At 35.9% G+C, this 17,583-nt stretch overlaps 2 protein-coding genes across 14 annotated transcripts in view; both read left to right on the top strand.

Annotated features, from left to right (window-relative positions):
• LOC112569471 (A disintegrin and metalloproteinase with thrombospondin motifs adt-1-like) overlaps nucleotides 1-17,583 on the top strand; it is a 595,732-nt gene that overhangs the window by 444,761 nt on the left and 133,388 nt on the right. The window lies entirely within an intron of this gene.
• LOC112569487 (deleted in malignant brain tumors 1 protein-like) overlaps nucleotides 7,026-17,583 on the top strand; it is a 29,185-nt gene continuing 18,627 nt past the window's right edge. For 2 of the 3 annotated variants that reach the window (XR_003100436.1, XM_025247295.1), the window contains exons 1-3: nucleotides 7,026-7,124; nucleotides 15,254-15,407; nucleotides 17,403-17,575. Coding sequence is in view for 1 of the 3 variants with exons in the window: in XM_025247295.1 (XP_025103080.1) it covers nucleotides 7,070-7,124; nucleotides 15,254-15,407; nucleotides 17,403-17,575 (382 nt within the window). In the remaining 2 variants the exon portion in view is untranslated. The remainder of the gene's footprint in view (nucleotides 7,125-15,253; nucleotides 15,408-17,402; nucleotides 17,576-17,583) is intronic. The other variant, XR_003100437.1, reaches the window with a different exon arrangement.

Genomic DNA, 17,583 nt, shown 5'->3' with positions numbered 1-17,583 from the left:
AAACTCGTTACAATGAACTGTAAATGTATATTGTATGCCTCTCCTTAATACTCTTGTGTCGGTGACTGTCCATGAGCAAAGAATGCAGAAAACCTTGCTGGACGCTGACCTTAGTAACAACAGTGTTGACCTTCCCTAGTGAAATCAGTGTCCAGTCACACTGTCCATATTGGAGGTCAGTACAATAAAACTTTTTGTTACTATGAAAGTGTTTTTTTTTTTTATTAAGCACATATCTACAGTTTTCAAATGGTATATAAAATAGTCAGAAGGGCAGATAATTCTTTAGAGCTGTTGTCTGACTTGTTAGACGCAAAAGTGAAAACGGATGTAGATAAAACATCGCGGGGCCTAGAGATGAAAAGATCAAAACCCAGCAAAATGAAGATGTTTGCGCACTTAGTCAAGATGAAAGGTGTCTGTCGGAAGTCAACACTCATCAGTACTTCACAACAAGAGAGGACCAAGAGATGCGACAACAGATGTAGTGAAGTGTCTCTAAGATGTAAATTCCTACAGCAATTATGTGTGTGTGTGTGCGTGCACGTGCTATTTCTCAAATTGTGCGGTTTGTTGTCTAAAGCAGAAATTGTCAAACACTTTGCCGGGAACTGCACAGACATTTCAGCCTCACATAGCAAAAATTATCATTAAAACGAGGTGTCGAACCTCAAGACAAAACGCTGAAAATAGTCGCAAATAAATGGTCATTGTTGTAGTATATATTTCTTGGTGTTGCATACAATTCTATGTTGCCATTTCGAAATTAGTTTTTTCTTTTGTTAAACTACTTTATCACCTTGCATTCATGAATTGTGGCTAGCTGCTAAACTATTTTACGGACATTGTATGTTTTTAACTTTAACAAACAGAGATATTTTGCAATAATGTTTTTATTAAATAACTTTAGTTTGTTATAGTGTTCGTGACAACAAAAACGTGACCCATGTGACTCTCAGTTTGATGTTCCTTCTCTAGAAAGTTCTTTGTCTGCATATCTCAGCCAGCAAACACAGATGTTGGTGACCTTCATCAAGATGAGCGCTGGCGATCGGAAAGAAAGACTCATCAGTTCTTAACAACTAGAGATGCGAACACAGATGTAGCGAGAGCATGGAGTGGAGTGGAGTGGAGTGGAGTGGCTGGCTCGGTGAAAAATTGTTAGTTCAATGTGTGTGTGTGTGTGTGTGTGTTGTCTTTTCCTTCTTAAATTTTTTTTCTGTTGCTTAGAGCGTTCTCTATTTCATGTTTTAATTAAAACAATGTATGGCGCGCATCAACAATAAACCATGAACAAATAATATTGTTTTTATATGTATCTGTAATGATAAAAATATTCACCACTATGTCTGTTTTAATAATTGTTTTTTTTTTTTTTGTTGTTTTAATTCAAACAGATGACCATAAGACGTTAATATACTTTTAGTGCTTTGATATAGAACTGAAATTTTATAGACAGTTTTTCATGCAAATGTGATCTCCCAAACGTTTGTGATGTTTAACAATTTAGAGTATAAGTTCTTTACAGTTGTAATGCTAAATACTTTTAGGCCCTACGTGCATTTTTTTAAACAGTTATATAGAAAGATCCTTAACGCTATCCCAGACACAGTTTTAAAGCAACCCTTGTTTTAAATAGATAAGAGGATTAAGGATGACTGCGTTCATAAAACGACTCTCATGTAAAATCAACAAAGCGGAAACTGTTTATAAATCGGGTGATGAACTACATTTTTACATAGTCTGAAATGTGCTAAATATTTAATAAGATTTCATATACCATAATTAAAATGTTTAAGCGTGTTTCTGTCTTGATCAATATTTTACACAAACACAGTTTCGTAAACATCGGGTAGTCGCGGCTTCTGAAAGTTCTTATGTTAATTAGTCCGTTCTCTGTCAGTCCAGGGTAAAGGACAAAGATTCCCTATGACAATTTTAAATAGCATTTACTGATTTGTTTACTTTTAGCTGGGTGAGCTAATATAATTTTTTACATTGTGTTCATGTACACCTCCGACCTTGGAATCAGCACATACATAAATGTGACCCTTCACGACGAAATGAGTTTTAGGTGGGAAATTATAGATTTGCTAAATTCCATATTTTTTTAAAAGTACAGAGTCTGAACTTTCTTTTGATACAAAAAGTGTTCTTCTTGTCTTAAAATTGAGTGACTTATAAACGTTTGAAGTGTGAAAGTTTGGTAACGGCCATTTTGAGAAAATCGTGTTCAAAGATTAGCAACGAGATGGCCGACCAGGTTTGTTTACTCCTAAATGTTTTGATCGGTTAATATTTGAATCATTCTTAAATGAAGTAAGACATACAGACTCTGGGCTTTCTGACAAGTATAACACAATGGGGTTATGACAGGGAAACAGTATCTAAAAAAGCGTTTCAATTTTGACATTTTTCTGCAGGAATCGGTACGGATCGCAGTAGTGTACCTCGACTAAAACGTATTTTGAGTCCTTTCCGTGACAAATATAGGCTCTCGTATAAAATAAGGACATTGTCAGAACTTGGTATAAATAAGACAGCATTCAATTTTAAATGATGACAAAAGTGTGTTAATTTTATCTGAAATTTGTTTTAATGGTTAAGCTGTACTGAACAGCCTTTGTGACTTGGACTCTCTGATGGCAGACACATGGCAGGACCTGTAAATTCAAGCAAAAAAAAATGTTTGTGACCTCCATCAAGATAAGCGCTGGCTGTCGGAAGACAACACTCATCAGTACTTGACAACAAGAGAAGACCTAAAATGTGAACACAGCTGTAATGAAGTGTTTTTCCCTCTGGCATAAATTAGAAGTACAATTGTCTGTCTGTGTGTGTGTCTGTGCGCGCCCGCGTTTGCCTTTCAAAACAATTGTTCATTAAAAAAACATTTTAAGATGCTGAATAAAGTCAGCAACAGTTTTAACTGTTTTATTGAAAAAAAGCACTGAGTGCATGGCATGAAAGACTTCTTTGTTTTTTTTTCTTTGGGGGCGCGGATTTGGCGACATAAAAGTGTGCAGCTGCAGATGTAGCGAAAGGCCTGTAGCAGTATTTAAACTTTATATTATACACGATACTGACAATAGTTTAGTGGATCTTGTATCGTGAAAGTGAGATTTCTATATTTTTCTGAAGACGATAAAGGTTATCATCATCAGCTTCGTCGTCGCCGCGGTTTTCCCTGTCATCGTCATATCATTATCAGTCATACATCGCGTTCTCTCAATTGTCTATGTTAAAGAACTTAACCCTATTTTAAGAAGATAATAATTGTCTGATATTATTTTTCTATAGAAAATTTCCAGATAAGTGTACAGCAGTCTTTATTAAATTACAAGAAAGAAAAGTTGAATGAACAAACAAATATTTAGAAGCACATAATACCAAAAAATATTTAAAAAATGTAAACATGGGACAAGTCTTTTACAGGAGACCATGTATTGTTGGAACTATGTGCTGTAGGAAAGTTGCAGGGACAGAACAATGTTTGCTTAGATATTGCAAAAAAAAATCATTTAATGATACTCTTTTAGAAACATTTAGCTTAGATCACTGGAAGATTTTATGTTTTACGTGTCGCGTTACCGGGATACTAAAACAATACAATTTACAAATTGATAAAAAAAATTTTACGGATAATAACACAACCGCAATAACATATCAACTAGTTAAATGTTTCATTAGAAAACTATTAGAGATTTACATAGAAGAAACACAGGGGTGTGTGTATATAAATATACATTTTTATAAACTTTAAGCTATAAATTGTTAATATAACAAACTGTATCAGATGGCTGTTTACATTCTTCTCACAGTTTCACGTCATGAAAAGATCAAAACATTCGCGAGACTGTGGGGGATAGTGTTAGGTCAGAGATATAATCTGGTACTTATACAAATTTGTTGAAATTTATTGTATTTGTGCTATCTAGCTTTTTTTATAAATGCTTTTTACAACTAATTTAGGAACCTTTCAAGACTAGTTACGATATTTTTTATTTTTCTATGCATGGACGAAAAATCAATGTTGTCTCATTATCTATTACTATAAAATTTTGTTTTACCACATAAGTAAATTTTAACTAGGGAGAAAGTTGAGGAGCTTCACCATGCCGCTACTCTAGAGGCTTTAGCTAAATGCTTCAAAACTTGTCTGACAGGTACCTTTGTTCCAAAATCTTAGTACGGGTGTTCTAGCATTCGTGCCTAATGACTGTAATGTCCCCTTCACTCGCAACAGCAGAAGACCGTTTGACGAGGCTTCACTTCAAAGGACGAGCCATGAGCCCAACGACAGGGAGTGAGTCTCGCTCCAGTCACGTGACCTGTTTAGGTAAACAACAGAAGAAGCACAACACTGAGCTGAACTCCTCCCACAAAGTGGTGAGGCTGATGTTTTAGCAACCTACCTTTAATTAGTTTTAGACTACAAGACAGTGGACGAAGAACATTATGACACTAGGAGTACTAGTAATATATTTTAATACATTCCCTTTCTGTTTGTCTGTTCCGGGTATTGACTATATAATTCTTATTTTATTTTATTTTTTTTTGTATTAGTAAAAATACGTTATAGAACCTTACTGTAAGTAGTAAATTTTAATGATAATAGGATCAGCAGAAGAAAGTTATCGTTATAAATGCAGTACAACCTCGGTAAAAATTATATAAGAAATAATAAGAAAAAAGAAGTCATACTTCACAGTAAAGAAAAAAATTAAGAAAAAATTTTAATGTGCATACTGACATTAAGGAACTGTAAAAGTTTTTCAGCGGTTTGACATTATAGAACAAATTTAACGAAGAAATTACAAAGGGGGTTTTCAGTTTTTTTTCATTATTTGAACAAGCAGTCTTATTAGTCGAAATTTTCGTTTATAATATTTTTTTTTATTTTTAGAAATGTGTTAAATAGTTTTCTTTTTACCCATTTGTTTGCCTGCTGAAAGCGAAGACTTCAGTCTCACGTGTAAACATGTTGTCAGGAAGTGCAGACTGTCATGGAAGTCCTCACCCAGTCTCTGAAAAGCTGTATGTTATAGTAGGTTTACTAATAAAGCTCCAATTCGTCTATTTTACGAGCAAAGAAAGAACATTTGACACTCACGTCTGGCCCCTTAGACAAACTCTTTAGAAATATTCATTCATCTAAATGATGTCCATAGTGGCAAAATCATTTAAAGACATTCCATTAGACAATTACACTAAGATAGACAAAACCAGAGTTTTTAAATACTACCCCCAATGTAAAGAAGAAGCCACGTAAGGAGGTTCATAACTGTTGTTTTTTTGTGTAGAGGATGGAAAAAAAATGGACAAGAGATATCCTCGTGAGATAAAGTGATGGTAGTGTAGGAAATGTGTTATAAGGTTCAGGCAGCCTGTTAACATGTAATACCTACTGTCCACGGGTCCCTTTCCTTTCAATTTTGTGTTCCTAACAAAGTTGTAAAATATCAGCAGATTTCCATCAGCTTTCAACTTTTATCGTGTGTAAACACGTGGAGCCTTCTGGCATCCTAATTATAAGGGAAAAATTTAGAGAAAATGGTTGTGTAAGCAATATAAATGTTGTCAGCTTATGTAATAAATTTAAAATAAAACAATAATAATAATTAAAGAGACGATATCCCTTAAAAGATTATAGTATTATACTGTTGTTGTTATTATTAGTGGTAGTTTGTTAGTTATTGAAACTCGCACATTTTTGTCGTTTAAATTATTTCCAGTAGATATTTCGCATCGAGAGATTTTCGTGATTTTAATCCTGTAACAGGCACGTGCAAGAATTGCTCAATCTGCAACAAAAGGGAATCTTTTTAAACGATTAATAATGAGGTAAGTAGTCAATAAAGTAAGATTTGCATGGAACTTTCAATTTTTAGAATTTAAATCAGATGTGCTGACTATAAAGTCTACTTCTGTGTGCAGTACTTACGTTTCTAAATGATATATAAATAGACAGGAATTTTTCGGGGATATATATATATAGAGAGAGAGATCTTGAAATAAAACTTCACATTTCAAATTTCAAATTAAAATTGATATAAATCAGTGTATGGTTTACAACACCATATCAGGCTCTTGGTGTGATGTAGTCTTTACCGCTCTGGTTGAGTTGTTGTAGAGTCTGGATAGCCAAGAGACATGGAAGTAGTAATACAGTTATAGATAAAGGGAAAGATTAAACTAAATCAAATCGTGGACAAGGCCGAACAGACACACCTCAAAACCGGCAACGAAAGAGGGATAAATCCATTGACTAATGAGAAACTTACAAAGCTAATGACATTTAACTGAAACAGAGAATTGAAGAGCTCGACATTTTTTAAAGTAAGCATGCATACTGATTGGGTGTTGATGGGGATGATAGAACAGTAAAAGGAATATAGCTTATGAAACTATGACTATAAAGATGATGTAAATAGAACGAATCACAAAGAGATCTCGAACTCGTGTTTGTTTGTGTCTTTGTTGTTTTAACCATGAGTAGGCTTGATTCCATTTTAAAAGGAAAGTGAACAGCAAAAATCTTCGTTCAAATCATCATCGATATCATCCTACTAGATTGGAGAAAGGCAAATAAATAAAATGAGTTTGCTCTCGTACAACGATTTAAGATATAACAAATAGCAATCATCATCATCATCATCATCATCATCGTCGTCGTCATCATCATCATGGTTTTTTTCTTTTAAATGTGTATATAACTTTTTAAATGTATAGTTTGCTTCATTTTTTAACGTTTGCATACAGTCAATTTTTGTGGTTCATTTTTATGTCAAGAGAAAAGTTTCTCCATCAGAATTATATATATATATGTAAAACACACAAGGCTTGCTTACACTAATAAATTTAAGCACTCTCCTACACGTCCAACAAGGACAGAAGAGCCTAACAGTCATCCAATCAAAATTAGGCACTTGATCGTTAGCCAATGAGAAGGCTCACCGTTAGTGACTTCCTCGTCGACGTTGAAGAAGCTGTCGCACTGCGATGTTTGTCCAGTGTCCTGTCAGTCAGACACACGATCATCTTTAACCTATCGACACCCAGCATCACGATGTACAGGGCCGTCAGTGTTTACTGGATCTCTGTTCTCCTGGTGCCCAGTGTGGGTAAGTAGTGCCGCACATAGAATAACGGATTAGTTGTTTGTCAATAAGATTCCTTTATTGTAACCTTCACGTGTAAAAGTCAAGGCTCTTCGCATTCCTATTGCTTATTGAATAAATGTTTGTTTTTTGCCCGTTCTCTTAACCTGATTTCTTTTTTTTTTACAATTTCTAATTGCTTTCGTTTTGCAATGTTTAATTGTGTTGTACTACTTCATTCATTTTGTGTTTACAAGGACCTTTTGAAGTTTGTTATTTTCTTTTTCAATTGTCTATCTACTATGACATTTAAATTCATGATAATTTGATGAACATTTACCTGCTGTGAATACAATCCTAAAGGATATTAAAAATAGTGAGTGATACGTTGATGTGTCTACTCTAAAATAGTTTTTTATCTTTGCTTTATATCAGCCTATTTTATTTCAGTTGCGTATAGAAACTTTGCTTTTACAGAGTTAGAGACATTGATATTACTTGGATCCGTTCAAAGTTGGCTCTGATCGAGTTGCTTTACATTTTCGCTTTTGACTACAGTTACACATGTTCGTTCCGAAGCCATTTACTTCTTTAAGTCGCACACAACACTAGTAACCATTTTCTCTGAAACAAGTGCTGTCATTTCTGTTCAACTTTTATGTTCTCTGCAGGAATATGAAAAACAAAAACCAAAATCACGAAATGCATGTTTTGTTACTAACCTATGGTTATTAACCTGTAGTTAATACCTATAAAAAACGACATTTGGTCCTTGGCTATCAGGAAGTTCTTTATTAAACCCAGTTTGATGATTTTATGTTTTATATTTGAAGCTGTTCCAATGTCTACGAAACATTAGAAGGTGCTTGAAAATAAGTCCACAACTTAGTTTCTAATATGTACGATTCCGGCAGTTAGCATAAACTAATCTTTTATTTTGTTTTTTAAGGTTTCTGATTCATGGCATACTGGTTGGTTCTTTTCCACATGCTGCTGTTAGAAGCCTTCGTATTCCAAGAATAGGGTGTAGATGTCCGTTGGTAGAAGATTTGGGGCTTGTTGTTGATGGTATTTCACACTACATGTCTTCGAATTATACAGTAGGGCTGCCTTCACATTTGTGCTTGAGATGCGGATCTTACTTTGAAAGGATAATGCTGTGAAGTTTCTGATAGGAAGTAGGCTGTTGAAAGCATGCCTGACCTTGTTGGTGCAGCTTTTGATATCATCATCCACTCCACCGTCCTTATTGACAATGCTTTGTAGATATACGATGCGATCTGTTTCAAGGATCTTCTTCATGTTGAAGTTCAAGTTCCTGCTTGTTGCTGATTCTCATCACTTCAGGCTTTTTTCTGTTGACGTTTTAGCTATTCTTATTGTTTGTACTCGATTGAAACGTCTACATCCCAGCGCCTCTTTTTTCGCTTCCCCTTGTCTCTATGTGGGGAAATTTGTATAAAAAATCTTATTATTACTTTGTGTGTGCTCTTACGCGTATCTCACAAATATGTTATGAAAATGTGATGCAGCCTCCCTTGTCGACATTATTGTTCATTGTCCTGTTAGAGCTCCTGCCCTGTTATTTAAACAAAGTTTTAAAATGGACTCATTGCGCCTATCATTGTTAAGCCTTAAAGCTTGACTACTATAAACAGCAGGCGTGTGTGCTGCTACAGAAACAGCTCAGTTTGAAGGGAGCAAACTGATTTCTGATTTTTTAGCGCATAAACTAGAGTACTTTCCCATTATCATTACTAAATAATGGAAAACTCGGTTCCGATTGGAAAACGTTCCGCGTAGTTTAGACTGGTGTATGGTACTGTGAACGTTGCGTATTTAACTAAATGACATCAATCCATAGTAAAGATAAACGGCACAGGCAATGATAATAATTTAATTATTTCTTGCGCAAATTTATTTGCACAAAAATTCGTTGTTACGCTACAGATTCGATCATACCTCAGCACAACCCACACTCATATGACATCGTTACATTGGTTACTACGCGCGTTTAAGTAAGGGTAGCATCATTAAACACATCGCACTATGCGGAAATTAATCCATACATAAGGGAGACAACTACTTGAACCTTTAGGAATTGTTCACTTATAGATTACTTCCCCTTAAAAGCTGAATAAACCAATCAGTATTTTGCTATGTTTTAAATATGTAAAGCTTAGATGATCAAGTTAAAGTAGTGGGTTGCCACCGACTTAATTCAACATGGACTTGTACTAAACCGAAAAAGAGAACAATAGTTGTTTAATGTGTCTGTGTTAACGAACTCATTCTTAATGTGGCAGCGAATTCCCACAAATGAAATTTCGACTGTTATTTTTGAAAATTGATATCTATTAACCGATAATACAGACAACTATTTGTAGATCATTGTTTTAATATGCATTTTAAACAAATTACATAATGGTATGTAACCAACACGTCAAATGGCTACGTAGAGTGGGCTGTTGTACCAGAAATAACACAGATTGAATTCCGCACTGAAGTGTTTTATTCAGTTTTTTGCTCAGCGTCTCGCCTAACTGCTCTCTCTCAAATTCACAAAGCTCCCACACCTCTGTCAACCCTGTTATTTATTCTCCCTACCCCGAACATTCGAGACCTTTCCCACAACAATGACATTCTACTTTGTCGCAATAAAGACATTTTACTTTGAACATTACTACATTGTTAAACATCATTTCCTCCCTCGCACAAAGACATTCTACCTTTTACATTGCTGCCGTGCTGAACATTCTAGAATATAGATGCAAATCTACAACCCAAAGACATTATCCTTCGTACACTACTAGAGTGCTACAGGTAATTTTAAGATATTCTTCTCTGCTTTCTCCGCTAGCTTAGTTTGGTTTGAGTATGCTGTTGCCGAGGAGATATACTAATGAAGTTTGCAAAGTCAAAGACCTCTAGCTGTGTGCTTAAGGTCCACAGGACACCGGTGTTGTTGTCCACTCTATGACCATTAGAAAGATTGTCACTGATAATGTTTAACCCTATATTACACCAGTCTTCATTACGAACAGTTTAGTGAGCTTGTGGATGACTTGGCAGGAGAAGTACAGTCCATGAATAATGTTCATGAGCTTAGGAGGAATACCATAGTGATTCATTAGCCTTCAGGTGACGTTCCTCTCTATACTGTAAAAGTCCTTCACACGTTCCATTAAAAAGTTATATACACGGAGGATAGCCACTCAATAAAGTGCTCAATCATGATACGGAGGGTAGCAATGTGATCAGTGAATGACCTATCCCAGCGAAACCCTGCTTTTTCTGGTCTCAGTCACTTGTCAAGTGCCTTCCTCAATGTCTTTAGTTTTACCATAGTCGGAATTTCTCTGGGGATAGATAGCAGCATGATCCTCCTCCAATTGTTAAACTTGGAGAAGTCTTATTTCTTTGGTAACTTGACCAGGTGGCCTAGTTTCCAGTGTGCTGGTACTAGTTCTTGTTCCCAGATCTTGTGTAGAAGGGGCTGTAAAACTGTTGCGGTTGTTTCGGGGTGTGCTTAAAGTGCTTCTGGAGGTATGCCATCCAGGCCTGGAGCTTTTCCGCTTTTTCGTGCTTTTGATAGCTTTGATGATTTCTGTCTTAGTGGGAGGGCTGGTGTTGACATGAAGTTTAGTTGCTGGTGGTATGTTAGATAAGGATAGTGGACGAGAATGATTCAGGATCTCTTCAAAGTGCTCCAACCACCGGTCTCTTTGTTCTGCATTGTTTGTTGTGGTTTTGCGGTTTCTTATCTTTCACCGACGTTTTTGGTTTGATGTTGCTAAACAAAGCTCATGTTATCTCGTTTAGTAACTTCACATTTTTATATATAGCTGTTGTCTCTGCTTCCTCTGTCTACTTATGGATGAGGAGTCTCTTGTCCTCTATGAAAGACTTCTTCACTTGGCTTTTGGCTTTTAAATAGTCATCCATTATTTGTTGTTCCTTTCCTTCTGCACTAGAACATCTGTCATGCTGTCTTTCAAATGGCTTTGAGTGTTGAGCAGTATTCTTCCACTGATTCTTCTGTCAGTCCTAAAAGGGGTTTATACCTATTCTTGATTTCACAGTTATAAATGTCCTTTGTTTCTTTTTTCTTAAGGTACTGAGTATTAAATTTGCAGTGTGGTCTGCCTGCTTGGTCAATGAAGGACTTCAGCTTAATCTTAAAGACTCATACTAGGAGTTGGTGGTATGAAACAACATCTACACCTCTTCCTATTCGGAAATCATGGAGACTCCTCCACTTTCGAGTAAATGTTATATATTCAGTCTGGTTTTCCGACTGGCCATCAGGGGAAGTCGAAGTTATCTTGTTTATATTTTTGTTTCGGAACACATTGCCAGCTAAGACATGGCCATTGAAAGTGCAGATTTCAATGAAGAGCTCCCCGTTTTAATTGCCTGTGCCGCCACCATAACTTCCAATGATGAGTTCCCGTTGAGTTCATCAGCTCCCTCGTTGGCATTTAGGTCTCCTTATAATTATGATCTTCAGATATCTTTTCGGTGTGCGGTCAAGCAGAGACTGCAAAGAGCTGTAGAGGTCTTCTTTTCCCTTTTCATCTGCTGCCTTGGTTGACGCATAGCAATGGATAATGCTGATCCTCCTTAAAAGTCATAAAATATTACATATATATATATAGAGAGAGCTAAAAATCAGTATTTATCTAGTTAACAGTTTGTGTATACTGTAGCCAGTGTTCAACAAACGTTACTTCATTTATTTATAAACATGCATTAAGTTTTTTCATTGTACATCTATCCTTTAGTATGTGAAGAAAGTATTATAGCTGTGGGATTATTTTTTAATCTCCAACAATATATCATGCTATTGCGAGCAGTGAAATCAAATCAAGTACAACATCTATCTCAGAGTAATTATTGCGAACAACTAGGTAAAAATGTTCACTGATAATTATCGTTAAAGCATTTGAATATCAGTCTAATATCAAATTGTGTAAGTTTCTCACAAAAAGTTAACATATTTAGAATTCAAATGCTGAATATTTTCTTTTTCATCTCTGCAAAGGCGGCAGACATCATGATCCTCTAGTCCCATATGGAATAAAGCTACTTTTTCCTCAGAATTTATGTAGCATTCTGAATTGATGCCGATTTCATTTATTATCTTACATATTAGCCGTTGGTTCAAATATAACATGCCAATCAATATTTCGAATTGCTCTTTCATCCCATTTCCAACAACACTTTGGCATACATATGTTAGATATTATCTTTTTATAATATAGTCTTGCTCCTTTTTGTATTGATCGTATTATTCTAAGAGTTTTGTTTGTGTAATATGTAAAAGAAGACATTTCTGTTGTATTAACTGCATTTAAATTTATATATGTTTATGACTTTTATGAATCCATTAAAGAGACAAAGTTAATGTTGACATAATTTTTTCACAGCTTAATATGATAAAAAGTTTCCTCTATCATCTATAAGAGTTTAATTACATAGATATCTTTCACCATCCATCTCCTATATAGAATTGGCTTATTCCCAATATTAATTCTGTCATTACAAAAGATAGGTTCTAACCTAATTGTTTTATGTTTTTTCACACACTGTACTCTGTCCAAATATCCTGTACACATTTAATACATCTTTCCAGAAACAGTTTGCATTTAGAAAAGACGCAAACTTCAGGGCCACGTTTGTCTAAATAATCTAATATTTTGTGTGTAATCATAAGTTTTTTCCCAACTTTGGTTTGGTTTTTGTTCCCACAACCCAAACAGTTTTAATGAAATCATATAAGTTCTAACACCATGTATGCCAACGCTCCAAGCATAAATATTTTTAGAGGATATTTTTCTTGTAATTTTATTAGTTTTACCATTCCAAACGAACCTAAATATGAAGAGATGTATGCCATTTACAATATAGTCTGGAGGGTTATATAGCAGTAGCCACAGGTGTACTTACTTTGACAAAACTGAAGTATTCCTACTCTCCCTAATGGTGTTACCTATCTTTTTAACCATATTTTGTACATTATTCTAATTTCAACAAGCTTTCTAACATAGCTCTATTTTAGATTATTTGTAAACCAACTGACAAAAATTTGTTTTTGGATTACACTGCATCTTTAAATGTGATAAGAACTTAATTGGTGAATTAATTTTTTTGCTTCCCTGCCATATTGCACTTGCTTTTTTGGTGCTTAGTACGTATCCAAATATCTTTCCAAATAAATATTTAGGGCTCATAGTTTTTTTTTAGAAGATACTCTTTCTTCTTCCAAAATTAGTTCTTTCTCATCTGAATATTATACTATTTTAATTTCAGGGTTGCAGATTTTTATATCTTTTGATGAATTTGTTTTTCTAATCAGAATTGCTCGAAGTTTTAGGCGCAAAATAACAAAAAAGGTGAGAAGGCTTCACCCCGCCTCCATCCTTTTCTAATTCCGATCATGCTGATAATGTGCCATTCACTGACACAATTATTTGATATTTGGAAAAAAAGGTGGTTATTCATTTATCTGAAAAGGAAGCTAAAGCCAATATAATGGAGAACATCATGCAAAACACTTCAACTATCGAATGTTTATTTAAAGTAAAGGTATATTAGTTAACTCGGCTGTTTATTTACACTTAAATATTCAGTCAGGTCATATCTCAGTCCTACACGAATGAAGCCGGACTGATCCTCATCGGTAAGAGATGGTATTTTTTTTCATTCTATTTGCAATTCATGCTGCACCTATCTTATATATTTCATTTGCGAGTGACTGGTCTCCGTGCATTTAAGACGGATTCGTGCTGCTATAAGTGATTTAGTAAGTAATAGACATGTCTGACCCCTGAGACAACTTCTTGCTTAAAGCACTCTGTCGATGTCTTTAGAAAAGATAAACTTCACTATCACTGGTTTTGGTGTCTTTGGGTGACTTTCCTACTCAGTACAAAACTGAGATTTTATAAATGTCAAAGTCCAACAGACCAAGTCTTGGCTGGAAATCCTGAAGCACTTTCCTCTTGCAATCCTCTGCTCTTTTATTTTTTGTGGTCTTTCTGTATTCTGTAGATTGTTACCCACTCTCTCCACGAGTACTGCTCTATAAGATTTATTTCTTCTGTATGCTCACCGAGCGACTTGTGAATCTGCCGATGTCCTCTTTCAACTCAACTGTTTGCTTTTAAAGAGATTTAACTGTTGCTGTTCACATTTCATTTTCTTTTTAAACATCAAAGAGTGAGCTCGCTAGTAACTTTATAGTCAATATGTTTTGCCAGTGCACGATAGCAATCTTCTATTTGTGTTTTCATTGTTTTTGTTGTGTTTTGTACGTTTTCCAATTACTTCACCATTTCATCATTAGATGTGTCGGTGTCTCATGGAAGTGTTTAAGCCACCATGCAGGTTAGATTTCCTTTTTAACAAATAAATATGTTTACACACATAAGCACAGACACTCCAGGCTCTGCCATGATCACCACTCACCCCCGGGGTCAGACACCTTGTATAGTGCAGGTGGATGCAAGGAAGGGCCTTGCACCGACCACTACAACATTTAATTTCGAAGGAATCTTGCCCACATTACAGTCATATTTTTGACATAACAAGATAGATAGTATACATATTTAATGCCATATGTTTATAGCAGAGAATAAAATACTATTCTCTTTATATATCACACAGGTAGACTAATATGAGTATGAACTTAATGAGAAACCATTGTGCAAATGCCTTGTTTAAATAAAAAGTCCAGTAATTTCAGGAAGCTCATCCGTCACTTGTTGTCAACTTAATTTCGCTCAGTACTTCAACAACTAACAGAACTATCACAGTATTAATGTGAACAATAAAATAATGAAAGGAACTTACTTTATTTCCTTACCTAGCATAGGCCGCATTCAGATTTTTAACACAAGTTCAACAATGTCTTTGCCTTATAGTTGTAAATCTCACAAAACAGGCTGTTTACACCAATTGAGTGCCTTACTTGCTAATCTAATTTACTACTACCCGTTCTCGGAGATACCGGAATTTAAAAAAGAATGTTTAATAGGCTTTGCCACCGCGTTAGTTATACAAATGAAACATTTATTTAGTTTAATCTCGTCTAATTTTTATTATAAAGCCTGCATCAATGAACTATTTCGCTACATTATTAATTCGTTCAGTTTCAGCTCAGCAGTTGTCAGCTCGTGTAGTTAATGGCACAGCAGACGCAGGACGTCTAGAGATATTGTACGATGGAACTTGGAGCACAGTGTGTGACGATGAATTTGGACAGAGAGAGGCCTTGGTAGCCTGCAGGATGCTAGGATTTAACAGGTATGTAGTCTTACCCATCACGATTTAAAAGCTTTTATACCACTAAGCCATCATTTTCTTCCAGTGGTGCACTTGTTTTACAGGAGGCTGTAGCCTTATAATTCATCTGAAACTAAGAAGGAGTAAAAAGGCTTGTGTAGTGAATTTTTATTTTTAATGAAAAAATATTGCTTTCGAAGCAACAGTTTGTTTTTTCTTTGTTCCGAAAGTAATTGTAATGTTAGAAGGGAAGTAGACTGTAAAGCATGCGGTAGAAACAAAGAGAAGAAACTTACTAAAAGACATCCACGACAATAACGAGCTCTTTGTCGTCTCACTGACAATATAAGCACGTTATGACATGACCTTTACGTTTATCTTTTTCGAATCTGTCTCACCTGTTCTTCCCGAAAAAAAATTCCTAGAATTGCGTGGACCTGCATTAGTTTAGGGTCTAATAACTTTGATACTTTTGCTTCTACAAGTGCTTTGTTTTATTCATGATTCCTTCACAGCCTAATAACGACTAGACGCACTAAATCAATAAACTTTTTGATTGCCGTAAAAAAATCTGAGACAATTTAGTGTTTTAAACAATTATTAATATATGATGATGATGATGTAGTTTTGTAGCGCGCTAGTATCCGCATCACAAAGATGCGCTCAATGCGCGGTGATCCCAGCAGCCACCAAACTGCAGGTCAAATGAAAACTTCAAAAATGTTTAAACAAGTGAGTCTTAAGATTTTTCTTGAAAGATGCAATACTATCAGACTCCTTGGTCGAGAGGGGAAGCGAGTTCCACAAAAGCGGGGCTACATTGGAGAAGGATCTAAAACCCGCAGTCTTCTTATTAGCATTCCCTGACTGAACACTCGGTCGTTCAAGTCTGAAGTGAGCTGCTGAACGAAGGTTCCGCTGAAGTTGGTAACAGCGAATGAGTTCTTGCAGATAGACAGGCGCAAGGTCGTGAAGACAGCCATATGTTAAGGTTAACAATTTGTGCTCAATTCGCTTCTCCACAGGAAGCCAATGTAGGTCACGTAGTACAGGAGTAATATGGTCAGTTGTTTTCTTTCCTGCAACTATCCTCGCAGCCGTATTCTGCACTCGCTGAAGCCTCGACAACTCGCTCTTTGAAATCCCCCAGAGGCAGCTGTTGGCATAGTCTAATGTAGAACCGATGAGGGACACAGCAACTGCATTTGCAGTCTTCTTATTAAGACTGGGTCGGAGTCGTCCAAGAGTGCGGATATGGAAATAACACGCCTTGACTACAGAACTGACATGATCAGACATAGTTAGAAGATTGTCAACATAGAGGCCAAGGTTCCGTACGGAGCTGGAGAGAGGAATTCTAGCTTGACCCACTTGGATGGAGTCTAGAGAGACTTTACTAAGGCTAAGCTTGGAACCACATAGCATCGCCTCTGTCTTCTCTTCATTAAGCTTGAGTTTATTCCTCAGCATCCATGACTTGACCTCTAAACAACAATCTTCTACAGCACAGACTGCCTCACGCACCGACTCACTGTCAGTACTAAATGAAAAATAGAGTTCAGTGTCATCTGCAAACATCTTACGGTTCACATTATGCTTCTCAATGAGAGGACCAAGCTGAGATGTGTAAATAGAAAATAGAACCGGGCCCAAAACAGAGCCCTGCTATATCAGTTTCTTGATTTACTGTTTCGCGTATTACATATTTTGTAATTTTTATTTTTGATGCTCCTTGCCTTAGTAAGTTTGTGTGAATAATATATGCTTACAGAAATCGGATACTGTTGATATTATCAAGAAATTTTAACTGTTAAACATCATCAGTTTCTAATATAGTGACAGCTAGAGCAATCAAAACGCAATCCAAAAAGTGTTGATATAAACTACGACACGGATCGGGGCAAAGTGTTGATGTGTGTGCACATGTGTTTACACAAGTTAATGTTTGTTCAGTGTAATAAAAACGATTCTTTTGATCACCGATGTCTTCTCATGTTTGTTTCTAATATCGGACAGCACAACAGCAGCAGCCGTGGGGACATCCAAGTACGGAGCAGGCTCTGGTGATATTCTGTTCAGTAAACTACAGTGTGTGGGGCACGAAACCAGCCTGGCGCAATGTCGACACTCGGGGCTCTACATTCACAACTGTGATCACTCAGAGGATGTCGGCGTCATGTGCAACATCAGTACGTAG

This window comes from Pomacea canaliculata, linkage group LG7, assembly GCF_003073045.1.
Source record: "Pomacea canaliculata isolate SZHN2017 linkage group LG7, ASM307304v1, whole genome shotgun sequence".
Lineage (NCBI taxonomy): Eukaryota > Metazoa > Mollusca > Gastropoda > Architaenioglossa > Ampullariidae > Pomacea > Pomacea canaliculata.
This window is presented reverse-complemented; position numbering and strand designations above follow the sequence as displayed.